The sequence below is a fragment of the Neolamprologus multifasciatus genome, chromosome 22, assembly GCF_963576455.1.
Source record: "Neolamprologus multifasciatus chromosome 22, fNeoMul1.2, whole genome shotgun sequence".
Lineage (NCBI taxonomy): Eukaryota > Metazoa > Chordata > Actinopteri > Cichliformes > Cichlidae > Neolamprologus > Neolamprologus multifasciatus.
The window spans coordinates 19,615,067-19,642,814 of record NC_140459.1 but is presented as its reverse complement, the minus strand read 5'-3'; the positions used below and the strand labels follow the sequence as shown (position 1 = coordinate 19,642,814).

The 27,748-nt window shown below is 39.3% G+C and overlaps 3 protein-coding genes and 1 long non-coding RNA gene across 6 annotated transcripts in view; 2 read left to right on the top strand and 2 right to left on the bottom strand.

Annotated features, from left to right (window-relative positions):
• The first annotated feature begins 5,849 nt into the window (after window positions 1–5,849).
• On the top strand, window positions 5,850–13,128 carry sla1a (Src like adaptor 1a). The gene is made up of 8 exons (XM_085148649.1): window positions 5,850–6,045; window positions 6,454–6,550; window positions 6,894–6,993; window positions 7,198–7,284; window positions 7,559–7,662; window positions 8,177–8,308; window positions 8,798–8,927; window positions 11,762–13,128. Exons 2-8 carry the CDS (start codon window positions 6,478–6,480, stop codon window positions 11,961–11,963), a joined length of 828 nt encoding a protein of 275 aa, XP_085004775.1. The 5' UTR covers window positions 5,850–6,045; window positions 6,454–6,477; the 3' UTR covers window positions 11,964–13,128.
• Window positions 13,129–14,228: 1,100 nt separating this feature from the next.
• Window positions 14,229–20,860, bottom strand: LOC146493377 (uncharacterized). The gene is made up of 2 exons (XR_014871813.1): window positions 17,735–20,860; window positions 14,229–15,243 (listed from the first exon to the last, which is right to left on the bottom strand). It is a non-coding gene; the product is annotated as an uncharacterized LOC146493377 (long non-coding RNA).
• A 1,881-nt stretch (window positions 20,861–22,741) lies between these two features.
• abitram (actin binding transcription modulator) lies at window positions 22,742–26,907 on the top strand. The gene is made up of 6 exons (XM_085148088.1): window positions 22,742–22,929; window positions 23,117–23,168; window positions 24,715–24,844; window positions 24,924–25,000; window positions 25,079–25,148; window positions 25,403–26,907. Exons 1-6 carry the CDS (start codon window positions 22,848–22,850, stop codon window positions 25,538–25,540), a joined length of 549 nt encoding a protein of 182 aa, XP_085004214.1. The 5' UTR covers window positions 22,742–22,847; the 3' UTR covers window positions 25,541–26,907.
• Window positions 26,908–26,938: 31 nt separating this feature from the next.
• Window positions 26,939–27,748, bottom strand: part of ctnnal1 (catenin (cadherin-associated protein), alpha-like 1) — a 56,350-nt gene continuing 55,540 nt past the window's right edge. For all 3 annotated transcript variants that reach the window (XM_085148086.1, XM_085148085.1, XM_085148087.1), the window contains exon 19: window positions 26,939–27,434. In XM_085148086.1, the coding sequence (XP_085004212.1) occupies window positions 27,264–27,434 (171 nt within the window). In that variant the 3' untranslated portion in view covers window positions 26,939–27,263. The remainder of the gene's footprint in view (window positions 27,435–27,748) is intronic.

Here is a 27,748-nt window from a genome sequence, read left to right as displayed (position 1 = left end):
GAATGGATCCATGCTTTCATGTTGTATATGTCAAACTATGACCCTGCCACCTAAACATTATTGCAGGAGTTAAGACTCCTCAGACAAGCAACTTATAGCCTCAGTTTCCTGTTCTACACTGGGAGGAGTGGCACCTGGTGTGGTCTTCTACTGCTGTGACCCATCTGCTTCAAGAGTCGACATGCTGTGCCTTCAGAGATGGTCTTCTGTTTCAGACCTGTTTACCTTTCTCATAATGAGTGGTTATTTAAGTTACTGTTGCCTTTCTTTCAGTTGGAAACGGTCTCCTCTGACCTCTGGCATCAACAAGAAATGTTCTTCCAGAGAACTGCTGCTCACTTTTCTCTTTTACAGAAAATTCTGAGGAAAAATTGTGTGGGAAAATCCCAGCAGATCATCAGTTTCTGAAATACTCAGACGAGCCTGTCTGACACCAACAAACACGCCACATTTAAATTCACTTAAATCACCTTTCTTTCCCATTCTAAAGCTCGGTTTGAACTTCAGCAGGTCACCTTGACCGACTCTGGGTGCCTAAATGTACCCAGGTGCTGCCAAATGATTGGCTCATGAGATATTAACAAGCAGGTAACCTGGTAGCTTGTGAGTGTTAACAGAAGCATGTTTCACTCAGCCTGTAAAATCGCTGTGAAACTTCAAGAAAATAACCTGAATGAATTATTCAGGTAATAAAAATGAGACGGGATTTTCATAAGAAGCAGCCTGGAGTTACAATCTGTGAAAGACCGTGGCATCGTGTATTTAGACCTACGTACGAAAAACTAATAGAATACTTACAAATTACGTATTAAATTTATAAGTTTAATGTTTTTCGTGACATTTACAGCAGCAGCTGTGTTTCCTGGCTATTTCCTAGATATCAATATAAGCTGAACCTTTAGAGGATCTGAACAAGAAGCTTTTGGATGATTTTAAATACACTGACTTCATTATTTGACACTTTGACCACATTTACTATATAAACATTTAACTATGCACAAAGTATTTACTGTATATATACGGCACATATAACAAAATGAAAGGAAAATTGTAACTGGCACCCTATAAGAAATAAGTGAAAATGCAGTTTCACAAATCAACAAACACTTGCTGATAATGTAAAATGAAACAGGATATCAACCGTGCTATCACACTCCATCACAAGCTGCATGCTTTTATCACTAGATATATGCAGTGCTAACATGGAAACTGGATGGCAAGCAGGTTTGCATGCACATGCATACATTGTACAGACAGACATAGTGTGCGTACACAGGCGTGTGAAACCAACTCCAATAAAACTACCTTTGCTGACTCTGCAGTAAAACTGGTTTTAGTATTTGAGTTCAGATAATACAGTTATTTTGACAAAAGGTAAAAAGGTAGCCACAGTTCTCCTAAGGTCGTACCCTTAACACAGTGCCATCCACATTTCCCAGTAGTGTTTTGTCTTTATAGTGGTCACAGTTCACAGTAATGTTAGTGATGTAATTGTCATGAGTAATACTTTCCTATGGCGTCATGTCAGGCTTCATTTATTGTAGCTGACTGGACTTAACGTTTAAGGACCGGCGAGGCATTCATGTCTAAAATGTTGTTGTTAATTCTCTGTGGAAGTCTGTTTCTGCTTCACTGGCAGCCAGGAGAGATTATACAGCGGGCGACTTTTCAGTTCTGTGCCCTCTTTCGTCACAAAGTCCATGATAATGATACGGTGGTTTGCAAAAACAGACTCACATTTCTGCATGCAATTTTGTCCAATTATGTTGCCATTAAAATCCCCAAAACGGCTCTGCTGAAACAGACTTTGGGGAAAACTCTTAGTCAATACGATTATTTTGATTTGTTAAATTAGCAAATAGAAATAACACTGCTGGCAAAATTCAAAGGAATATTATTGGAAGTTCAGAGGAATGCATTAATAGATGGGAGAAGCAGGGAGGGACGATTACTCCCACAGACGGTTTAGTGGAAAAGATGCTCCAGATGCCTGAATGACCCACATACAGTGACTACATTATATTAATAATAACAGGTTAACTGCTGAAGGATTTTAGCTTTTTTTGCACGCATATTTTGGATTTTGCTTTTTAAATCATAAAAGTGCTACAAACATATAAAACCTGTGGATAAAAACTGTTCTCAAAAAAAATTAAAAATGTTCAGATATATTCAGAAGCAAATGTAAGCAGTTCACACCCGTTCCTGTCAGTTCTGTGGTTTAGAGTCCAGTGGGGTCAGTCTTGCTTCTGTATTTAGATACTGCTTATTACTGTGGGAGAACACAGCGACCACATAAAGACCAAGTCTCGCTGTCCAAACAAGAGGAATGTGTATTGTTTTTTAGGAAAAAGAGGAACTGTGGAGCGATTCATTACAACAGCGCTCACATCTTGCTTTAAGAGGTTCAAGGCATCCGAGTGTGTCTTGATTTAGAGGGAAAAAAAAATATGATGGGAATTCCTCACAGCTAGTAATTTAGTAATTTTAGAAAGAGGGCGTGGCGGTCAATTCTCCTTGAAATGTTCAAACACATCCAGACTGCAGCACAGTAGCCTCTGGCAGCAGAGGCCAGCGTCAGCCACAGACAGACAGCTTTTGTCTTTATGAGAGTCGGAGAAAAAAAAAAACTCTCTCCCCCAAACCCCCATAAAAACAGTGCTTACAAATCATCTACTATCTTCAAAGCGAAACCTCACAACTTCCCCAACACGCGTTATACACCAGCACTGATGCATCAATCACTTGAAAACTATTTTACTTTTATCAAAGATGGGAAACTGACTGGCAGCAAAAGATAATATTACAGCCAGTGTGACACCTCTACATACAGCAGTTGCTGTATGCAGCTTTTGAATAAAAGCTGCATACAGCAACCATTGTTTTTTTTATACGACCTGGATCTAAGGGTACTAATGGGCTGATATGCATATTTTAGGAAATATGCCTTTACAGCTGTGTAGAATGGTTACACAGTGGTTAGTACTGTTTCCTCACAGCAGGCGGGTTAGGGGAGGGTTCGACTCCAACATCTGGCCAGGGTCTTTCTGTGTGAAGTTTATATGTTCTCCTTGTGTCTGTGTGGGTTCTCTGGGTTCCTCCTAAAGTCATGCAGTTAGTGGGTTTAGACTAATTAGTGATTTTAAACTGACACTAAGTGTGAGTGCTATCAGACCAGTGACCTGTCCTGGATGTACCCTGCTTCTTGCCCCTTGACAGCTGGGATAGGTTCCATCCCCCTCCACCGTGACTCTGAATTAGATAAATGTAAAACGTCTGGACTTCTTTAAGTTGCTTGAAGACATTTTACCTGTCATCCGAGAAGCTTCTTCAGTTCTAGGCTACGATGACCTGGATGACTGAGAACCTTCACAGACATATTGCCGTACATTTTGGGAGGAAGACCCTTCACCTGGTGTGGGAGTATGAAAAGGAATCCCTAGAGCTGAAGAAGCTTCTCGGATGAGAGGTGAAATGTCTTCAAGCAACTTAAAGAAGTCCAGGCGCTTTTCTTTCTAAGCTCCTTAGACTACGATGACCTGGATGACTGAGAACCTTCACAGACATAAATGTAAAACGATGGATTATCCGATGAATGATCTACAGGATATATTTATGACTTCACGGACAACATCTTGAAATAGGTCTTTTTATTTAAGAAATGTATAATAAAGGAAAATTTTTCCAACTGAACCAAGGCAGTTGTCTTGGAATTTTAACTGACCTTTATGTGCTCCAGAGTGGAATGGAAGAAGTCGCATGGAGGGGAAAACCTGGATTTCTCTGCTTAAACTGCAGCACCTGCAATACATATAAAGTGTTTCACCATCTATGTATATTTCCTCCACTGGTAACTGGGTAAGCAGGAGAAGATAAATGGTTGGATGTATGGATAAATAATAAAGAACAATGTATAAGAGATCATAGAAAGCAGATCTCAGTAAAAACAGGACTGGGTTTCAAGTCTTTGTTTTACAAGTAATGGAAACAATAACAGCGTTTGGTGGTGTAATGCCCACTTATAATTTCATTTCCTATGTTTTTAAATAACGGCACTAGCCCACACACTGTTGTTAGTCTAAATGACCAAGTAAACAAATACTTAGTCTAGAAAGATCTCAAAAGGATGACATGTGATGGAGAATGAATTGCCTTAAATAAGAGGGGAAATAAATATCTGATCTTTGAGTAACAAAGAGGCTCATTGAAGTGAGGCTAAACTGGACAGCCCCGCTGGTTCACGTGTGTAATATCTGATGAATGTATGATTCACTCAAAAACACACATAGCCCTGGCACTGCAAGAGACAGCAACCAGGACCTGAAGAAGTAGAAAGTCTGTGTAATGAAAGAAAAAAGAAAATGTTCCAGGCTTTACAGAATTATCGATTACCTTTGTGTGCTCTAATACTACTTACATCTTCTTCAGCTTCATTCATACAAATTGTTTTTTAAACCAACATTTTATATCTGTATCACTTTTTCAACATTTCTTTACACTACTTTACGCTCTGCCACGTTTACACAGGGTAACACTGCAATAGTACAGCTATAGTTAGCTTAGTGTGAAATGTGATGCATGTCACACTGCTAAACCTTCTTCTCTATTTAGTCATCCACATATGACTGTTAATGCCTGAAAAGGACAGAGGTAGCATAACAGATAACTGTCCTGTGAAAGCTTAAAAAAAACAACCTACATAGAAGTGCTAAAAATTCTAAAGATAAAAGTAAATTTGGTCAGCACACAAACTACCTGGTATTTATTTTCATTCTAAGCTGGTGGAGATTTCCTTCCTGGCAACCACAGCTGTTAGAGTCCTGGAGTCTCACGGTAGCCACCAAGCCACAGTAGCTGCTGCTACCCAGAACAGAACTGCTCGCTCTGTGTAAAACGTGGTTTAGTCGCAGTTCAGTTGGTACATGATGTGATGCATGACTCTGTGTACTTCCTCTTAGGAATTTTATCACTCAGAGCTAACCTTATCCCCCTTTCCACCAAAAACCAAAAGGAAGGACTAACTCAGTCTTTTAAAGATTTCATTAAAGCTTAGTTTTGAAGAAGAAGAATCCAGGTTTTAATATGAAAAATACAGTTACATAACCATATTTTGTACTACATTTTTTAAACATTAGCTTGAGATTATAAATAGCTGTCCAGAGTTAGTTGGTTGAATTAAGGCACATATAGGAGACACATACTGGGCTCTGCCTGTAACTCCTAGAAGGCAGTGCCGGGGGTCTGCCAAGCACTTTTTGGCATTTTTGTGGTACCCCTCATGTTCCATTTGTGGGATCAGAAATAAAAGGATACATTACCGCAGCCTCACGTTCCCAGTTTGTCACATTGGGATGTTTGGTACCATTGTAACACATCTTCAGTGCCACTTTTCAACATGCAGGGTAATGTGAGTTCCTGTCTGAGACAAACACCTTAATTCCCACAGTCTACAAACAATAAGGGTAGTTTTGCTGATTCTGTCAAAGTATTCTTATTCTTCCCTTGAGGGGGTTTCAAGATGAGAACTACACTGATATGATTTTAGCATTTTGAATACTACTGGTTTTACCTAACCAAGTTTGAAAGTTCCCCATGGGGCTTGAATGATTTGAACAGATTATTACTGTCATCGTTATTTTGGGGAAAAAGCACACTCACTATTGGCGATCAGCACTGACTTTGTGAAACCAAAACATTATGAAAAAAAGCCTACCTATAAATTCAAAATGTCAACAACAAAAAACCCCAGCGGCGCTTTTGGTTTCCCTAACTAGCGAGGCTGTTGTGAAGTCTCTTCTTGCATGTTTCACCGTGTTTCTCAACAACACTCTTGCCTGCTCTCTTCCTCATTTCATTACAGGAAGTGAGTTTGCAGTCAGATGCAGAGCTGTCACCCCGCTCGGTGACATGTCATTCCTGTAAACTCTTGTGAAGATGGTGCCGTTCTAGTTCCAGATTCTGCTGCTGCCGCGATGCCCTGTTTGGGTCATCATCTCTCTCGCTGGCCTTGATGCCATCGGAAACAACGAGCCACAAATTTTGCAAGTAAGTGTTCACACTTTGCTGAGCTGCATCTGCTCAAGCGGACCTGTCACTTCTTCATACTAGTCAGCTGTCTTGCTACATACTGTGACTTATAAATACAGGCAGGATCTGTCGAAATGCTTTCATGGATTAATCATAATATGCGTTATGTAAGATCATTTGAAGTTTAGGTATATGATGTGGCAATATCTGAATTGACAGTCTGTTAGTTAGTACACAAAGCTCGGTGCTGCAATGGAAAAATAGGTTCGATAACATCTAGCCTCAGCTTCCCCATTTTGCAACAAATGTGTCAGTTGAGATATAGCTCAATGGTCAGTATGTAGACTACAAGATCAATGGGACAGCAGCAGAGAGACATGTACTAGTGATTCCTGTCTGTCTTTTTTCTTTTTGTCCTGACTTCAGGCTGGAGTCTAGTCCATCTGGAGGATGGGGAATGTGATGCGAGGTGTGAGTGCTGAGAACAAGGTCAACACCGAAAACCCTGAAACCTCTCTGAAGGGTAAGATGTCCTTTCAGTGTATAAATAGCGCAGGCTGATAAAAACTACAGATTGGGAGCTTTCTGCACTCTTGTCAGCAACAACAGTCACTGTGATAATCCCTGACCGAAGAGACACTGATATCTTGAATACCAGAATTTACTGTTTCGGCATGTTTCATTATGCATGCCTATGATGATGTGGCAATTGAACCTAGGCAATTAAACACAAATCACGAGTACACATGCATAAGAAATCACAAATCTAGTCTTAAAAACTGATTTTGGACAGTTTTAGTTATTTCTAAATCACAACGGCAACATTTGGCTGCCAGTAAGGGCTGCAAATATTACTGTTTTTGCAGGCACAGAAGACGAGGTGGTGGTGGTGCTCCAGGACTATCCTGCTCCTGAAATCAGCGAGCCGATCTACAGACTGGGAGAAAAGCTCAAAGTGGTTGCGCAGTAAGTTCATGTGCTTGCATTTCTAATTGAAAAAAAAAGAAAGAAAAGAAAAGAGAAAGGTTTTGGAGATTATGTGCAGCAAAAGGAAGCCAAAGTCAAAAAGAAAGCTTTGTTTGTAATGGAGTGTTCTAAATGTGTAATTAAGAGAAGTAGCTAGGCAAAAGGTCAGTTTTTAATTCCTCTTTGCTTCTGTGTCGTCGTCAGGGAGGCTTATTGGTGGAGAGTGCGCTCTATCCAAACAGGGAAGGAGAACTACATACCCGGCAGCCATGTAGCACGAGTGTACCATGGGTAAGTAAAACCTCACTGACACTATCTTCCGTTCCACTGGTCTGGTTGGTTTGCCTGAACTTGATAAAAATAGGTCCTTCTGCTTTACGATCTGTTGTTTTTATAGAATGGGCATGACAAACGTTAGTAACGTGACATATTGGTGATGTGCCCTATATTACAGCTGCGTTTGTGCTGATTTAATAAATATGGTGATTTATATTATTATCCCCACTAGTATTTAATCTGGAATTAAAAACTCATTTGGGTTTTATTTTTCTTTTGGTTCAATCAGCTGGCTGTTTGAAGGTGTGGAGAGGCAGAAGGCGGAAGAACTGCTTCTTCTACCCGGCAACAGAGTGGGTTCTTTTCTGGTCCGAGAAAGCACCAGGGAGAGAGGTAAGAACAAGTCAACGACTACTTTCATTTGATTCCAATTCTTGGTTTCTGTGAATAAGTTAAAAGCAATCGTGAACTACCTCTGAGACTTACCTACCGACACAGGACATCAGCATAGTCACACCATTAACCGCTCAGTTAACCATAGCTTGAAAGAGGAGGAAGCAGCAAGCTGCCACTCAGGTCTAGCTGAAGCAGGCCAATGACTGCTAAGCTCAGCTGAGCCAAATGCCTGGTTGCATCTTTAGGCTGAATGGAAAACAAACAGCCTATCTCCCAAAATGTCAAACTATATCTGTAAAGACACGTAAAAGGTGATAAATAAATAAATCCAATGACTAAACTTGACAGGAGATGGAAACTACACCACATGACTGCACTTCACGTTGCTTCTGCTTTGTCTCAAAGCCGTAGTTATTGATGTTATTGTTATTAATCATATGGTCTTGTTTCAAGATTGATGTCATTATTGAAAGCCTGTCTTCAAAGCATGCGATGCGTGTCACATCCTCAGGTCTGTATTCGCTCTCAGTGAGGCACAGGAGTGTAAAGCACTATCGTATCTTCAGACTTGACAACAGCTGGTACTACATCTCCCCACGTCTCACTTTCCAATGCCTTGAAGATATGATCAATCATTATTCTGGTGAGTACATACGTAAATGTGTTGCTTTCTCATAGACCCTTAGTTCACATGTGAGACAGTGAACAAACTCATCATGTGTAGGGGCACACACACACACACACACACATATAAGTACTAACGAACTTCAGAAACCACACGCGCTTAGATGAACAAAAATACAGTTTCATGTTCTTAATATAGAAGTATTTGTTATCAGTGTTTCAGCCTCTATATATATTTCCTCCACTGAAAGAATATTTTTGGAACACAACAGGAAATGAGATACAACTTGCATGTTTGATAAGCACTGTTGTGTACACAGTGAGGAAAAGAGGTTGTGATAGTTGCTGAAGTAGTGCAATACTCTTGACACATATATAAGTTTGCTTTGTATGTTTGCTAGAGCGGTCAAGTGTTGAGTGGTTCATGCAAATTTTGCAACTTTATGTTTGTTCTTTGCTCGTCTTGCCTGGGAGCTCTATTTTACTTCCCCTATTGTTGCATTTTCAGATTCTGCAGATGGGTTATGCTGTGTGCTGACCTCGCCCTGCCTGTCTGGCACAATTCAGCCGCCAGATGCAAGTCTTGGAGCTCCACCTGTAGTGATGCGACGCAACTTTGACTGGAACAAAGTGGACAGGTACAGATGAGATTCAAATAAATATTTTGCTATGAAGGCGACAGCCAAGAAGTGTGTTTATTTGAATATTTGTGAGCCAGAATTGCACAAAAGCTGCCCAGTGGAGGAGCATGAGCAGGGAAGAACTGGGGGGAAAGGTCTGTCCACTTTATTTTAAAACTGCAACATTGGGAGCTGGCCTTTGTCGGAAGATCAAGTTAGAAGCATGTTAGTGTGACAGTGCACGTTGTGGGCAGTTGGCAGTTGGCTGCCCCTCCCTGAAGCTGGTTCTTCGGTCTTCCTGTTAAAAGGGAGGTTTTCCTTCCCACGAATGCCAAGTGTTGCCTCATAGAGGGTGGTCTGATTAATAGGGTTCTCTTGTATTACTGTACGGATTTTACCTTCCTATACAAAGTGCATTGAGCAGACTATTATGGTGATTTGGCACGATATAAATAACACTGAGCTGAACTGAACTGAATAAAATTCAAAATTGCCATCTTTGTCCCGCCTTACGTTAAGCCTTTGAGATACAATTTTAATGCATTTTAATGAAAAACACATTTAAGCACTGTTAAAAAAAAAAAAAATCTACATCCAGCATCTAACCAACTTTGTGCATCAGTATCATATATTTGAGATTCAACAACAAAAAGCTCACAGTGGAGTAACAGAACAAAGCACTGCTGCCCTGGATGTTCTGTTTCTGTTAATTCACTGTAACTGTTTACACTGTTTATTCTTTATTTATTATTGTATGGAGGGCATTTGTCAGAGGCAACATTTAGGAAAATCAGGAAAAAAACAGCTGACACTCAGGACCCACAAATAACATGTCCACCAGTGTCTCATCTGACAAGCTAAATCTTTACCAAACGAACAAATACTAAAACCCATGATACAGTATTTCCTCATTATTTTAACTTTATGTTACATATTTTTCTAAGATCACAAAATTGTTTCCATTCATGTTTTTTTTTCTAAAAAAAAAAGTATATTTTTCACTTTAATTTTGGTTTTCAGAAATTATTTTTTAATATTTAGTTTCCATTCAAGTTTTATGTTACATTTTAAGTTTAGTTATAATAACCATGGTATGATGGTTATAAGTTTCCTTTTTTAAATCTTTATTAAATATGCAAAATATATTTTATAAAGAAATCGGCTAATCTTGACTAGAGATGGACCGATCCGATATTATTGGTATCGGTCTGATACTGACCTAAATTACTGGATCGGATATCGGAGAGAAATAAAAAATGTAATGATCCATTAAATATCAAAAAAGCACCTCACAAAACTTGCAACATGGCGTAACTCGGCTCATAACCGTAGCATGTCAGAGCAGTGTGCTCACGTGATAGAGCGGCTGTGTGTATTTGTAGCCTCGCTACCAAACCAGCATTTCATCTCTGAGAAAGTTATCCCAGAGAGAAGTAAAGCAAGTGTGTAAGTTCATCTCTGAATGTTTGTAAAGCATTCCCACGTTAAGTTTAACAACCAATATATGGAGCCACTGCCTCTCTCTCTCCTGCTGCTACTTCAATCTGATCAATGATCAGCTGATCGGCTTTTCTGTCTCTCTTGTTTGTTTATCGCCCACTTCACGCAAGAAAGAGGAAACCAGCGGCTGAACAACAGCAGCACGTTTAACCTTGATAAGCTGTTGTTAGAATTTATTTAATATTACTTTCTACACCAGGATCTTTTTCTATGTAGCTGACGGCTGGTAACTGTGCAGGGGCGGATCTAGCAAAGTTTAGCCAGGGGGGCCGATAGAGCATGAACAGGGAAAGGGGGCACAAAGACATACTTTTCTTTCTTATTCTCATTTAAAATGTCTAGTTTTTAATAATTAATTATCTGAATCTTACACCCAAAGTTTTAATCTGATGTAAAATGTATATAGTAACTATTAAGTCTAATATACCCTCGTAAGCTAGTACTTTTTCCTTTGGGAAGGTACCATCTGTGCAAGTTCTGTTGAAGAAAGATGTTGAATCTATTTAACTATTCTTGAAAAATAATTGATTTTTGTGCATTTTGTTTCACACTGCATCAAATTAAAGTTGATTACGTCGATTAAGCATCATGAGGTGGGGGGTGGTTCCCTATTTTTTTTTTTTTTATTTGCTGGGAGTTTTAGAACCCTATTATTTAGGTTGCTTACTCTTTAAAATACCAGAATAGGAAGAATGGTGTAGGTTTAAGTTTATTAGATTGATCAGTTTTGCTGAACTATGAAATATTTTGGGCGCAGTGTATTTTTTGCATACAGGTATAACAGAATAGCTTTAGTGTTTTGTTTTGTTTTTTAACTTGAGTATGAACTTATACAAAATGGAGCAAGATATTAAAAAAACAGTTTTATTTATTAAAAAACACTATATCGGATTCATATCGGTATCGGCCGATATCCAAATTTATGATATCGGTATTGGACATAAAAAAGTGGTATCGTGCCATCTCTAATCATGACATTAAACAAGAGGCACATATAAAATCAGGCAGCAATAAATATCTGAGGCAGCTGTGGAGGTGGAGCCTGGTTAATGGTTAAATGTGAAGGTCAGTGGTTCAGCCCCTGGCTCCATTTTGAAATTTCCTTGGGCGACAGACTGAACTTTGAATTGTCCCTAATACACCTGTTTAAATGTTAGGTTAAAAGTGCTTACGCATGTGAAAAAACAAAATGTGTGAATGAGGCTACAGGTTAGAAAACACATTAAATGCTGAAACTGAGTTTAAAAAAAAAAAACAAAGAACCTGACCACTGCACTCAAATCCAGCATTTTACTGAAGGTTTGTCCTTATTCTAAGGTGGGATTAATTGTATTCATCTCTACACTTTACAGGAAGCAGCTGGTCAGCACAGACGCCTGCAACGAAAACATGGTGAGCTATGGAGTCAGGAACAGCATCGCTGCCTACCTGTCCTTTGCTGGCGATCAAGACCCTTCACGGGTGAAATCAGACAGCAGGAAGAAGAAAAGCAAATCGCTGTATGTGCTTCCTGAAAATGGCCTTCCGAACACTGACTATGACGAGGACTTCTAGATGCAACAGTGAAGCTAAAAAGACCGGACTATTTTTAAGTGGAGGCCAGTAGATGACTTCCTCTGAAATCTACTACCGATTCCTCAGCCAGCAGAGAACAGCACTGAGCGGAAACTATTACCCCAAAACATCGAGGCGTTTCATTGTTTCTACTTTGAGCACTTTGAAGTACTTTTAACAATAACGCAAATCGCATGACCAATTACACTTGTAAAGTAGTTGAACTGGATGACGGTGCAATTTAGATGTGAATACCCGAACGCAGGGCAGAAAAACAAAGCTTGGCATTATGGTGTGATGAGTGATGTGGGATAGATTCTAATTATATGCATATGGATTTTTGTGGCTTTCAAACTATTTTAAGTTTTATTACTATGGTAAAATGGTCATATTGAGACACTGGCAAACTCAGATCATTTGAATTTGGCGGCTAAATTGATGCATTGAAGATGAAGATCATATAATGAGTGTGTCTCAACCAGTGACTTATTCACACACAAATATAGGGGGAATTGAGCGAAATGTGGATTCCTCTTATAGTTGCCATCCTACGATTTGTCATTCAATATTAATTCTCACTATGAGATTCACTACACAAGCCAGTGTCGCAGTTATCAACAACCAACCTCTAATTAATGGCTATCATCGTGGTGTGACCCACCGATCAAGAGAGTGAGACCATGTGTATAGACAGAGGTTGTAAAAAATATAATCCGCTTTAGTAATTTGAGTGAGCTGGCCCTTTAAATATCCCCAGAGGGTGGAAAATAATCACTTCTGTGAAGCACGATAAGGCTCCAAATGGTTTATCAATAATATATGCTGTGTGGGTTGTTCACAAAATAGTTTTTTTTTCTTCTTCTTGTAATTTTCTGTAGTTTATTAATGTTTCCTAAACACTGAAATGTATGTTCCTGTGTAATAATTTATCTAACTTGAGCAACTCAGGTTACAAATATTGTTACCGGGCTTGGTAACAATATTTTAGTGTTACTAGTGCAACAGGATCGTGTAAATACTGTATATAATTAATATGTACCAGTTATCATGTTTCATGTATCAATCAATTACAGGAATGGCTGTTATGGTAATAGTCTGATGCTTTTTTGCCTTACGTTTTATTTAATGTTTCATGGGAATAAAGACCAGTCAACTGCAATACTAACCATTAGAGAGGTCACAGTATTTCTGGTAAACATCGGTGTACTGCATGTTTAAATTTAAGCACAAAAACACGCACATGACCTAAAAGTAAGATAAAAATATCCCACCAGCTGTGAAGGTGTGTGAAGCTCAGGACTCAACCCGAGGACGACTGCTGTGTATAAAAACCCCAAAAACAACAACGTCAAAAAAGCATATTGTGATTCAAGGTTAGGTTTACTGTTAACGTAACAGTTCACTGAACCAAATTAGCGAATAGTCATCAATTAGTTTCATTACCAATCTCTTATCGTCATGCTTGTCTGTGCACCATTTGCAACTCATGCATATATTCTGCACTTTCTGCACCAGTGTTGGTGCTGAAAAATGGAGAGAAAATAATAAATAAATTAAAAAAAAAAAAAAAAAATATATATATATATATATATATATATATATATATATATATAAAAGACTGCCCCTTACGAGAAAAAGAGCTGTTAACCAAATAGAAAGGGATTTGGGGCTTTCCCCTATTTAGCATGAGATTTCTTTAGGCAAATGTGAGACCATGAGAACAAAAGTCAAAGCATCCTGTTTTTCATTCACACCCTCAGATTTAATACTGTACCCACTGTTCATCTGATGTGGCGGCATGATGGGAAATTTCTGAGAACTTCTGAATTCTGATTTCTTCACAAACACACAGTCGGCCTATTGATATTTGCTCAACTTCCGCTATTCTGCAAGGTCTAATGGAACAACTTCTTTTTAATAAGATCATATCTTACTGCAAATCTGCAATGAACCCGAGCAAAACTGCCGATGTTTTCGAGTCTGAAACTAAGAATGACGAACGCGTCCGAGGAAGCATGCAGAAGAACTGTCGAATCGGTCAGATGTGTGGGAAAATTTCAACTACGTGTAGTGCATTATGGCTGAAACAGGAACAATGTCCTAGAGTTTAAAGCACAGGTCTGCGTTTGGCCTGTGTTTGCATACAGAAAATAACAAAAATATATGAAATACTGGACTGTTTGACCTCTTTTGCATTCTGAAATATTAAAAAAAAATATGATGAAATGATTTTGATGAAGAGAAAAGGGTTGAGAGAAAATGAAATGAGCCCCGGAGCATTTGCAGAGAATGTATGTTGTAGAAGAATAGTTCAGGAAATTGCTTTACGTTCTTTGTACAACTTTGGCAACCTTGCCAAATTGTATTTATTTGATTTTTTGTGAAATTTATGAGCCAACTGTGTGTAATCAGTAGGGGCAAACTCAGCACTTTCTTCTCTGTAAAGAGCAAGATCAAATAGTTGTGTTGGCTTGTTTTAAAGTCTCGTAAAATATCTGCAAGTGGGGTTACACGGTGTATGCGCGTGAGTGTGTGTGTGTTGAATGGAATAATCAGTGATGCAGACACACACGTCTGGTAGCCTACTGCTGCACCATGCAGAGACTGCTTTCCAGTCAGCGTTAGTGACTTCTCACATAAGGCCCCCTCTGCAGACCATGTGCAACCAGTTGAGAAAAGACTGGAGGCTAAACCGTAGGAAGATTGCGCGCTGAGCGACTTTGCTGTTTTGCTGTTAGTGCGGTTTGTCCACATGATACATTTTCTGCTTAAAGTTGAACAACTGAGGTGAAGAAAACGGGTTGAAGAGTTCAACTTGGAATCCGAATGAAGGCAGAGCCATGGGAAGCATGGTCCATCAAAGGTCACTTATACATTCAAAACAAACTCTGCCTCTGATCACTCTGTTCATCCATATTCAAATCAGTGAAGATCCAACACAGAAAAAACAGCTGTTCCCTGAAACCATGCAAGCACTTACTGTAATACTAATGCAGATAAGAAAGGTAATACCCCGTCACCCTGCCAATCATCACACTTTTGGTGTACATGGTGAAAACAATTGCCCTCAGTGAGGCGCAGAGAGGAAAAAATACAGCTCAAACTTAACGTAACCAGATGCCGACTTACGAGAAACCCCCGGGTTCTGGGACTTTATGATGAGCAAAAGGGATTCGAGCTTGAGTCTCCTGTTCTCAACTAGATTTTTGTTTGATGTTGCAGTGGATGTTAGCACCAAGAAAAACACTCCAACAACGCACTCTGGCCTCTTTTCTTCTTCCTGAATGAAAACAAAAAGAGGAAGAAGAGTTGAAGCCTGCTCATAACTCGGCCTCTAGAAATGGGATCATGGCACAGAACAAAAAGGGGGATAAGTGAAGGAAATGAAGAGATGGATGGGGATCCCTTATCCTACAGCCTGCTTTCTGTTAATCACGTTCTTCTGATCGCATCACATCCTTTCCACTACCCCTAAGGCCCAGCTGTAAAAACCTCTGACTTTGCCACTGTGGGACCCAGTGCTTGTTTGTGAGCTCCTAAAAATCCACATAAATGTTTCCTTTGCTTAATTAGAAATGTTCTGTTTTAATTTACATTGCTGCTTTCCTTCTCCAAACTATCACTTTCATTATGGCTTATTTTTTTACTTCTATATGGTCTTAATAATCAACTTTAGGAATTTTGCTCATTTAAGTGTTGATCGTGTCATCAGAGCAGCTCTGGCTTTGACTCTCTGGCTCTGGCTTTTTCCAGCACATTCCTTTAAATACTATATCAAAGTAGGACGTGGGGAATTTGAATGCTGGTTTATTGTCTTAATTCCTTTGTCTGCTTCGTTGCATCAGTCATCATCAGTTTTTAAGTATTTTTTTTTCTTTGTTTGTTTTTTTTCACCCAGGACTTGTTGCATTGCAAAGATAAGATGATCATTGTTACGCATTTCAGCTTCCTCAGTGTCGTAGCAGATCAGTGTATGGTGCAGATAGACATTAGTATGTTCATTTCCTGTCTGAAAACCTCACACTGCGAGCTGACGTTACCCTGCGCTTATTTTGGTGTGAAAAGTGGCTTCCCGCTCTAACTTTAACTCTTACCACTTCCTGCAGACATAGAATAAAAATCAGCCTAACCTTGAGTTTGAAATTGCACATTTTCTGTTTAGTTTGAGTACATACTCCAAGTATATGTTATTGCAAATGATTGGGACATATATTGTACTGCTTTGCCACTGTTGTGCCATGACACTGACCCTATGAACTGTAACCCTTTTGCTCACATTTTACAGATAATGAGGGCACTTAGTAACTTTTGCAGTATTAGTTTAAACACCTGTCTGTGGACTGCTGTGGCAAATGTCACAAATGGCTGGCTTGCCTTCCTCAAGATTTGGCAGGATGTGGTAGTAGAATACTGGCATTTTGGCATATTTCATTTCATGTTATTTTCACATGGTTATTAGGACAAACCCCAAATGTTTATCCCATTTTAGGCTCAAAACAGACACGAACAAGGTAGCTGCACATTGAAAGATAATAATAAGGTTTTACTAAGAAGCCAGTGGTTCAATAATTACACTAATCAAGTGTAAATGCTTTTGACAGTTTTCCCTAATCCGTTGAAAAACCTCCTCCAAAGAGTACCGTCAACAGCACTGAGTGTTCTTCTCAGAAACAGCACATGAGAACATGGCCTTTAATGTTGAACCGGAGGCCTCAGCCAATACACACAACCAAATCCAAGGCTGTCCAGAGACCAAGAAGAAAACAAACAAGAACCGAACAGTCACTAGAGAAAAACTCCAAAGGTCCACGTCTTCGCCAGGGAATGGGAAGGTCTTATGTGCGCTGCTAGGAATCTCTGTCTACTTCCATTTCTGAAGCTTTTTCACATAAATACCAAAGAATGAGCAAGTGATGTGCTCGATCATTACAGAATTACTTTTTCACTTGTTTAATATAGAAAGGTTACAAAAAAAAGCCAAAGTAAACACAGTGACAGATGCTATTACCAGCGTCACAAGCGCCATGCTGTGCACTTTCTGTGGTAATCCTGGAGGGGGCGGCTTTGTAATATCATTTTCCACATAACAAAAAGACAGAACTAAGAAAATGTTGCTTCTAACACCTTATTATCCAGACTTGAGTGACTTAGTTCACATTTATTAGGTGCGATTGGTGTCTTTCATTCACAGCCAGTTACCACCATAACATAGCTAAACAATACAGGCACGTTTTATTTGCCAAATAAAATGTTGTGAAATCTGCGAAGCCTGCTTGAATGGGCAAAAAAACCTAAGAGGGTAAATATGATGAAAACAGCTACTTGAATCTGGAAAAAGTCAGCCTGAGGCATAAATTATTTTCTGGAAGTAGTTGAAGGATAGGTATTCGGAGAGGGGGGGAAAAAGGATAACTTGGCTCTGCTGTCACTCTGTCGCCAGCTGAGTAAAAGCTCAGAGCATCCTTGCCTGCTGCGCTATACAGCCATTACAAGAGGTGGATGGGTCCTCTTGGAAAAAAGCTCATTTTCAGTGAGGAGATTTTCGAGCAGCTGTTTGCCACGTGGCTTCTTCTAAATAATTAACACAAGCTTTCCACAGGCACTTTCTAAATGGGAATTCAGTTGTTGGTAAACCTAAATAAGCCCAGTTGGTGACTTAATATGTATGCATACACTGCCTTCAGCATGCTATAAAAAGTCTTGTTAAATTTTCACTGCTCTGGCAGGTGAAACCATGTGTCAAGAATATAAAACATTTAATATCTCAATACCTGTGAAAAATTGCTTAAACGTGCAAGATGACTTTGTGTCACTCTTTCCGTTGCCTTCAGCTCCTGTTGAAGCCCATCGCTCTCTGGGAGTGAAAAGCAGGGTGGCAGTTGTGAACATATTAGCGTCAGGAACAAGTCTGACGCACTTCCTAGTCTGTGAAATGAAGAAAAATAAAAGGCAGTTAAGATGGATGGGTTTCAGGTCAGACTCTGGGCTGGAGATGAATGCTCGATTAATAAAAAATATAGAGTTGATGAGAGGGAGAAATGCCAAGACAACTGCTGGGACATTAATCTATCACATAACTTACGTGACCACTCATACTTGACATTACAATGGCACAAAAGACCGAATCATAGTTCACCTTCAGTGCAAGAGGACAGAATGCAAACAAAATAAGCAGCAGCTTTTCTTGTCTTCACACTTCAGTGGTCACATTGAAATGACGTCACCACTGGACCAACTTCAGAAACAACTTGCCTTTGTGCTCCAATTTTTTATCGATTCAACTAGAGAGCCCTGAACAGCTCGGGAGAGATCCTGAAAGTACAGCCACTACCAGGAACACCTAATCTGCTTCTCTTAAAAGCTTGCATTTAAATATTTAAATACTGCTCTCTGCGTTTAGTGTTCTAATTCGATGCAGGTGTGAAAGTTCCTGGCAGCGGTCATGCTTTCTGAATATTACCGTGTTCCTCATGCAAACTACTGCACCATCAGAGACATTTTGGGCAGCGCACATGGTGATGGAAAGTTATACAAATATCTCATATGAACCCACTTAAATATGCAGGGACAGGCAGCTGCTGAGATTCAAACTCTGAGATGTGCCTTCACACTTTCCTTTTGCTTCAGCATTAGGTGCACTTCGGCACATTATTTTTTTACTGCTCAGAAATCCCCATTGACAGAACAAAAAGGTAAAAATTTCAAGAGCTCAAAGACATTACTGCCACTGCGAGAATGTGATTACTTTCTAAACAGCCAACCACATATTCATCCCCTCTAAAACATTTGGCTCGTAAACTATCTTCCTGCTAAAGACACTGACCTGTTGACTGACACGTAAGCGCACACATACACACGCACACTTTTCAGTGCCTGTGGCTGTGCTGTTTTTGGAGAAAGACCAGAAACAACAGAAAAGCTCTGACATGGTTGTTTGCACCTTCGGCTGCTGATTACCGCACAGATAGTTCCAGGAAGAATAACATGGCTTATCGTAAGTTTCTCAAAGTGATCACACCCCTCCATTCTGCAAATGCAATCTCTTTATTAAAAAAAATAAGAGATCTCCAGATTAAGGTGCTCTGGAGTTTCTATGGTGTTGCGTTTTAGCAGATTAACCATTTAAATCTATCAGTTGTGGGAAAGTATTCTTTTAGTTGTGACACTGAAGATTCCTTGCTTTAGAGCATTTCATGTTTTCAGAAAGTTACATGTGACAACATTAAAACAAAAAACAGTATAACATTTACATTTCTTATTTGTTTTCACCTTTTTTTTCACACGTAATCGTGAATCAAGGGCTTAAATGTGCATTTTGGCAGCATGTGACCCAGTGTGTTTAATGTCAGATACAGATGTGCTGTGGCGCTTTCCAGGGAAAGAAAAAAGACAGGCAGTATGTCTAAGAGCAGCATACCTCCTGTTTTCCTGGACTTTTATTGAATGATGAAAAGTGAAGAACAAACCTGGATTTCATAAAATGTCTCTCCCTGATAATGAACTGCTGGATGTCTTTCTGACAGCTTGTCTGCATGAACCACTTCCATCCACTCCCCCATAATAATTCTTTTTAGGTAAGTGCAGAAGAAGCCAGAGTTTTGATAAGCCACGCAGGCATCACCTCCTTCTTGGTTGGAGCTCTAGTCTTCCCTTATCAGGCAGTCGTCTGGCAAAGGGAACTATCTGAGGAAGGACTGCTGGAGCCAAACAGACAAATAGCCGCCCAGAGAAGAATGGCTGCTTGCTATTGCAGTAGCTGACGTGGACCTATGTGTGCATCCCACACAGAAGCCTGTGCAGCTGGAGGCCCTAGAGATGCTTGTCTAACAGCCTACAAGTGAACCTCGACATCGACTCTCTGAGACTGGATAAGTGAATTTTGTTCCAGTAATCAGTGTTAAATGGGATGGAAATGTACACAAACTGACAAGTACATATGGGGATAGGCAGACTGATAAACAGATGCAGACACACACCACAAGGAAACATTTAAAGTGAGGTCATACTGTGCAAACCTCTTTCATTATGATATAACAATCGGAGATGAGAAGAAATTGTGCATTTTTGTGGGTTTCACAGATTGTCCTATGATGTGACAAAAGACCGCATAACATGACAAATGCAGGGTTCATAAGGAGCAATGTTAGTTTATATTAGGTATGGATATGTTTATTGGGCATGACTCCATTTTTACTGGCTCTGCAGCCACTCTTTCTACGATAGTTTTGTCTTTTCATTGCAAATTAATTGCAGACTAGAGCATACCACAGGCGAAAGAGTAATGGAAACACTCATTAGGATGGATCTTGACAGCAAAACTTTCCAAGTCTGGGTAGTGGTGGTGAGCAGATAAATGGAAAACTCACGTTGTGAAACCAAACGTCAGCCGAGTCTCACTCTCTCTCACCCAAGTACGTGCCCTAGATGAAGTCATCATTACTGCCCCGTGCCGATACCAGTGCCCCAAACTGTTCTCTCAGCAGTGTCCACAGTGTACGAGTGGCATTTCATGCTAGATATGTCCAAGCATGTGGATGAGAGAAGCTATTTATCAGGTCTAGAGAGGGAAACATTCCTTCATTCCTCCATCCATTTTCTCCCAGATCTCTTGATTACATAATAAGGATGCAGACTCAAGATACTTATACGCCATCTGCAAGAATCATTAGAGCTACGTGAAAAGAAAAATCACATGCAGTTTAAAGTATGGAAATTAAACAAAATGGGCCAAACTGGGAATCTGTGATGTGGCAATAGAGCAATATTATGCCACCTGGCGCTGGTTTACATAGAAACTAATTGGCGCTGATTAAATGTGAAAATATTTATCTGGAAATAAAATAATACATTCCTTTCATATAGATGGTTATGCTTCTGGCGAGAAGTTAAGTTGCATTAACAGTACTGTACTCTGGTTGTTTGCCGTTGCCTGACATCTAGTGGGCATTGTGAAAAATCATGATGACAATAGTGTTTTCCACATATGCAGCTCAACCTCACTTTACCACAGAATGAGCATGGTGAATGAATCTGCGATGGGATCAGCGTTTAAAAATAAGGTTGGGTTTCTCCTGGTTTTGCAATAGAAACAATAACAAAGTGGCAGTGATTCTGACATTGGGCCCCACCTCGAGACAGTTTAAGCCTTGCTTGGTCAGGCTTTATGGAGACTTGAGCTCTCGCTTATTCAAAAATGACTACAGTACTCTGTACTGGTTTTAAATATTGAAAGGATTATGGATACAGATTTGAGGATGATTACTGCGGCTGTTCTAAGAAAATTCAGTACAAAGGGATTCATTTTCAGGTGATGGCCACAGTCCTTCTACAACAGTGGCTCTCAAGCTGATACGGCATAAAGGCATGAGGCATGGATGACCATAATATATATATATATATATATATATATATATATATATATATATATATATATATATATATATATATATATATATTAGTTTTTAAGTGAAATAACATTAACCCTTACATACTGTTCTTGTTGTATGCCTTCATAATATGTTTTTTTGACCCAGGTCTAAGAATTCCCTCATAATAATTGTCTATAACTAATTTCAAACTGCAGGTCTGTTTAGAATGCATTACTAGCCTGTCTGCCATCAATATTAGTATTAATCCTTAATTAATGTTTCCAAGAGCAGGGAGAGTTTATTTACTTTTAGGTTTTACAAGAATTGTTTTTTGTCAGAAAACATCATCATGTCCTGTTTTATCTAAGACCTAAAAATATAACAGCTATAAAGGTTACATGATGAGATGCAAAATCTATCTGTGTGCCAGTTTAGAATCTCAAATGAGATAACATGCATGTTTTGGACTGTGGGACGAAGCCAGAATACCTAACCAGATATGCAAAATACACACAGGCAGGATGTGGAACTTTAATGCTTTTCCTGGGAAGCGACAGTGCTGACCATCCCACTTTTGTTCTGCCCTATTTCAATTCCTGTGTCTGCGTGGAAGCACCATCTTTCAAGGCACACTCTGACCTCTGTTTCATGGGTGGATCATATATGATCACTCTTGGCTTTTTACTAATTCACTATTCAAAGATTCCACCGTGATTCTTCAGAGACCAGCAGGTTCTTGTCTCTGAAGGAACCAATGTGGCAAATGCTGTGGGAATGCAAACAATTCTAATGACAGTGTCAAGATCAACCACTGTTCCATTAAAAATATGCACAGCCATAATATGTAAAGTTTCACAATTTCACAAACATTCTTCTAAAATCACAATTTTCCTTGATTTGACCCACATTTGACATTTGTGTATCTAAAATTTAAGCAGGTACTGGTCAAGTTTGACTCAGAACAGTCTTAATGTGCAGAAATGTGCAGCTCCTGTACAACCTTATGAAATGTATATAGACACACACTTGTAAATAAATGTACCTGTGTGTTTATTCCACTATAATTTAATGTGGATTTCCCTTTTTTTCTGTTGTGTAAGATTTGAACGCTTAAAGCACGTTTCCATGCATAGAAATAATAAAGACCGTTTTATAAAGTTTTGAAAGACCTTTTTTCTGGAGGGTTGAAGTTCTTTTTTTGTCTCAATCTTATATATTATGATTAGTGAAAAGTGAGAGACTGTTCAAATGATACTAGCTGTAGTTAGTTACCAGCTCTTCTGGTGAACATATTAAACTTAATAATTTATTGTTTATTGCTACAGTCAATGAAGATTCACTACAAAGAAATGCGAATCGCTGTACAAAACAAAAGAACAGCCAGAATTCTTTGCCTTTGGGGTTTTCGGATATATTTCAAGGACGGACTGCCCGGTGCTGCACTATTTACTGTCCGTCAAGACAAGTTGACGCCAAGCTAATACCTTAAAATAGTTTTCCAGCGTTATTATTTTACATGGAGAGCGTGGAACATGAAGATACCAAAGCAAATGCTCCTTCAGTTATCGACCGATATTACACACGCTGGTACAGAGCCGGTAAATAACGTCCATTTGAATGTGTCTCATCTATACTTGCTAAGTAGCTAAGCTAAGTGAGCTAACGTTAGGTGAACTTAAGTGTTCAAGGGGAGATGGGGTTAACTTTTAGTTTTAGTCTGAATAGATGTTTTTTTTAATTTTGTTTTTAATGTCACGAACACCTTTTTTCATTTTTTGTTTTTAGACATGAAGGGAAAGCCATGCGAGGACCATTGCATCTTACAGCATTCAAACAGGTAACAGGAGGTTCCTGAGAAAAAAAAAAAGAATTACACCAAGTGACCATGAGTCATACCAATTGCTATGATTCACTGTATGTTAATGGCCCTTTTGTATGTTTGATTTGGCTAAGATTTTACGCTGGATGCTCTTCCTGACGCATGAGAGAAGGCAGGTGGTGAATTAGGGAGTGAGAATAGCCATGAAAAAGATGAAGAGTGGAAAGGAAGTTGGTCCAGAAGACATACCTGTGGAGGTATGGAATTGTCTTGGACTAAGATTTGTTTGGCACGATCTTGGAAAGTCAGAGAATACCTGAGGAATACAGAAGACGTGTATTGGTACAGATTTTCAAGAACAAGTGTGAGCTTTAGTTACTGCAGAGGGGTAAAGTTGATGAGCCATACCATGAAGATATGGAAAAGATTTATTGAAGCTATGTTAAGAAGAGAGGAAGTATGCTAAGAAAGAGCACTACTGTTACAAATATGCTTTGAGAGTGATGAAGGAGTACAGGGAAGGTCAGAAGGAATTGGATCAAGAAAAAGAATGTGACACAGTGAAAAAGAGATGAAGTGCGGTACTACATGAGGAAATCAGGGGTAGGAGAGAAGTATGTGAGAGTGGTGCAGAACATGTATGAGGACCGGGAGACAACAGTGAGGTGTGTGGTAGGACTCGCAGATGAGTTCAAGGTAGCAGTGGCATGACATCACCACTCTGAGCCGCTTCTTGTTTGCAGTGGTAATGGACAGGTTCACAGATGAGGTCAGCCAGGGGTTTCTGTGGACTATGATGTTTGCAGACAACATTGTGCTCTATAGGGCGCAGGTGAAAGAGAACCTGATAAGGTAGACATGCGCATTGGTGAGAAGAGGGATGAAAGTCAGTTGAAGTGAGACTTGACATATGTGTGTGAATGAAAGTGAAGATGGAAAGGTGAACATGCAAGGAGTAGAGGTAGTGACAGTAGAAGAGTATAAATACCTGGTGTCAAAAGCAACAGACAGTGCAAAAAAGAGGTGAAGAAGAGAGTGCAAGCGGGGTGGAGATGAATGTCAGAGGTGATTTGTGGCAGAGTGATAGCAGCAAGAGTGAAAGGGAATATTTTTATGATTGTAGTGACACCTACTATGATGTATGGTTGGAGACGGTGGCTTTGACAAAAAGACAAGAAGCTTTGAGCTGGAGGTGCCAGAACTGAAGATGTTAAGATTTTCATTGGGAGTGACCTGAATAGACAAGATTAGAAATGAGTTCATTGGAGGGACAGTTCAAGTTGAGTGGTTTGAAGAAACCCCTAAAGGGAACAGCTAAAAGAAGAACAGCAGCTTAATGTATTTTGTAGGCCTGGTCATGACTAAGTGGAAGTTTTCTCAGGAAAGAAATTGGGAAAATGGGGAATAATAATAATTTGATTCTACATTACACTGTATTTGTTACACGACGTAGTCCCTGCTCAGTATGAGTGATTTATATCACTTCTACATCAGTATGTCGCTAGAGAAATATAGATTTTAAAAGGAGCTTGATAGATTCTTAAAAGAATGTTTTTCTTGGTAGAATATGTGTCATCACTTTAGCAGAGACTCACCCAATTCTACAAAACGGACGCACAATCAAAAGCATCAATTACCAGATCAGTAATGGCTGCAGTCGGCTGAAAAATAAAGTCTCTGGGAAGTCCAAGCGGGTAAGTTAATAAAGCTCTGGATTTTGGTCTGTGTGCTCGTACATTTATCCTAACATTCCTTTTTTGGCCTGTATGACAGGGGGGACAGTTCCTTACTGATTTTGCACCGTTATGCAGGATAACATGCACGGATGAAACAGAGTACACAATCTACAGGTAAGAGTCTGTCTTTGACTGTTAAAGTATATATTTATCTTCCACGTGCTCATACATCTTCATCACTGGCTGTTTTAGCTGCATTCGGGGCCGTCTTCTGGAAGTCAATGAGAACATTTTAGAAACTCCGAATCTCTTGCTGGAAAAGGTAAAACCTACATTTTTACCTTACACGTGTAAATGTAAAGTACATTACATGTCATCTTTAATATGTCACCATCTGCATACTATTACTGCGTACTGTACCTTGTTTTTTCTGTTAAACACCCTTACATGAGTAGTTGACATTAATTTAGCATACCTGATGGTTATACGGCTTCATATGCCTATGAGGAGATTAGATAACACTAGTAAAGGTTCATAAACACATGTAACAATGCTTGGTTTGTCAAATCTCTACAGCCGTCCACCGAAGGATACATCGCCGTCATCCTGCCAAAGTTTGAAGAGAGCAAGAGCATCACAGAAAATCTTCTAAACAGAGACGAGTTTGAGAACATTGTCTCCAAACGCAGCTCTGCCCAGTCCCAACCATCTTGACAGTTCCCCACGTTCCTGCCTTATTCAAGCCCGTTCTATTGTGGGAGAGTTTCTTTCCCTCATGCACTTAAAGTTAGCAGAAGACTGAAAGGCTTTTGTTTATAACAAAGCACTGTGTGTCTAGGTTATTCTATATTTTTCCTTTTTTTTTTTTTTTAAAGTGTTTAACATTTTAAGGATCCAAGAAGCAGTCAGATTTCAAGTAATTTGTCTATGCCTGGATTTGCCAATTTGATAAATATAATAAGGAACTAGTGGAACACATGAACAGTGGCTTGCATTTTCTTGTTACATACTGCAAATAATCATGAGTTTGAAGTATTTTTGTCAACTATAAAGAAAGACAAACAATAATTTAAGAAAAATATTGTTTATTTTTTGTGTCACTTTTATTAACCTTTGAATCGTCAAAAGAAAATGTGGTCCAAAACTAGATACGATTTCGTCACATTTCTAGCGACACTACGTTACCCAGCATTCTTAGCTGCTCTCACACTGTACAGTGATTCTCTAAAGCTTCCTGTGTGGTTATACATTTCATTCATTCTAACTCCCTCTCCTAGTACCAAAGTGATTTCCTCGGGATACATATGCTTCAAGTACCAAGTAATATATACCATTTAATACATAATGGTCTGTTAGGCAGCTTCACAATGATAGTCTTCATAACAAGTACACTTCAAGGTTCCATTTTACACGTGTGCCAGTTCAAACTTGTTTCATTTCTTTGAGAGAAAGTATGCCATGTAGACTGGTTTGTATAATTCTCAGGACAATATAAACAGAGGTTCGATCAAGTCGAGAAACCCGGCTTAAATAAAAGTGTCTCCATTAACACTGGAGGACTAGGTTTTATATTTTATAACATTAAGAAGACAAGAACAATCGTATTTGGCATTTAAGGGGTTTTTTTTTGTTTTGTTTTTTTTTGCATTTTCCTACCAGAATGGCACATGGGGAATGTCGTACAATAATGGCTATTAGACATCCATTGCATGTTATGTAGTGTGGTCAGCTTGTAAAACCTGTAAATGAGGTGCTCAATATAATGCAAGTGATCGTCGATCGATATAATGCAAGTGTCACATTACAAGGCTGTGACCACAGGAGACTCAAACACGGGGGTTTGGTGATGATGGCGTCATGCATTGTGGATCTTAATTTTACTTTTTTTTTTTTTTTACATAACTTGTGCAACACAATTACAGAACACCACAAAACACATTGGCTTGTCACACAGAGGCACATAGTGAAGATAGATGTATGGCTGAGCTGACCATCAAGTGGAGTTCTCTCCTGACTTTTAATTAGTTTATTAATTCAGAAGCAAGAAAAAAAGATAAAAAAAAAAACAAAAAAAAAAAACAGGTTTGTGCCAGGCCTCACTTTTTGTGTGTGTGTGTGTGTGTGTAGTAATAACTCCATCTTGTGGACTGGGGTGGAACTGGTGCTTCAGGTGAAACGCTACCCTGGATTAAATCAACCTCAGTGGGAAAGAGCATAGACTTGCTTTTCCTTTTTTTTTTTCTTGTGCAAACATCATCCAGGCAGCAAATGCAAATTCCGGTTGAGCCAAGTCAACCATCTTTACCAGACTAGTACTGAATGATGGATGGGGGTGGGGACTGGGGCTATTTCGAAGATCATATTTTCTCCAGAGAGGTGAGGTCGGCTATGTGCTGTTTTATTGGGAAGAGTGGACAAAGGAAGCGATTGCCTGGGATTATTTGCTCTCAAGGAGGTTGAGACCAGCCATGTGCTGCTCCAAAGATTTAACGCCAAATCCGTTGCTGTTCTTGGTGTTGAGAGCTCCTTCCTCTTTGACAGGTGTGGATGCGTCCTGCCTTTCTCTCCAGTCCTGCGGGGAACTGAGGCTGTTCCTCTCTGACTTGTACTGAAAGTAAATGACATAGAGGAGAGTAAAAGTGAAAAAAAAACAAACACCAAAATATAATGGCTCGTTTCTAACTGTTTATACACACAAAGCTGGCATAATCAATATTTTTATATGAAATATTGATTGCTTGTTCTGGAGTCAGTTCTTTTTATGTTGCTGTGTTTATGTTATAAAAAAAAAAAAAAAAAAACTACATCACCAAGCTTCTTTTTTTCCCCAGATATTAGTTATGGAAATCTATACCATCTCTGGATGCAACTTTAAAGCGTCTTGAGGCAACTGTTTTATAAATAAAACTGAATTTAATTGAA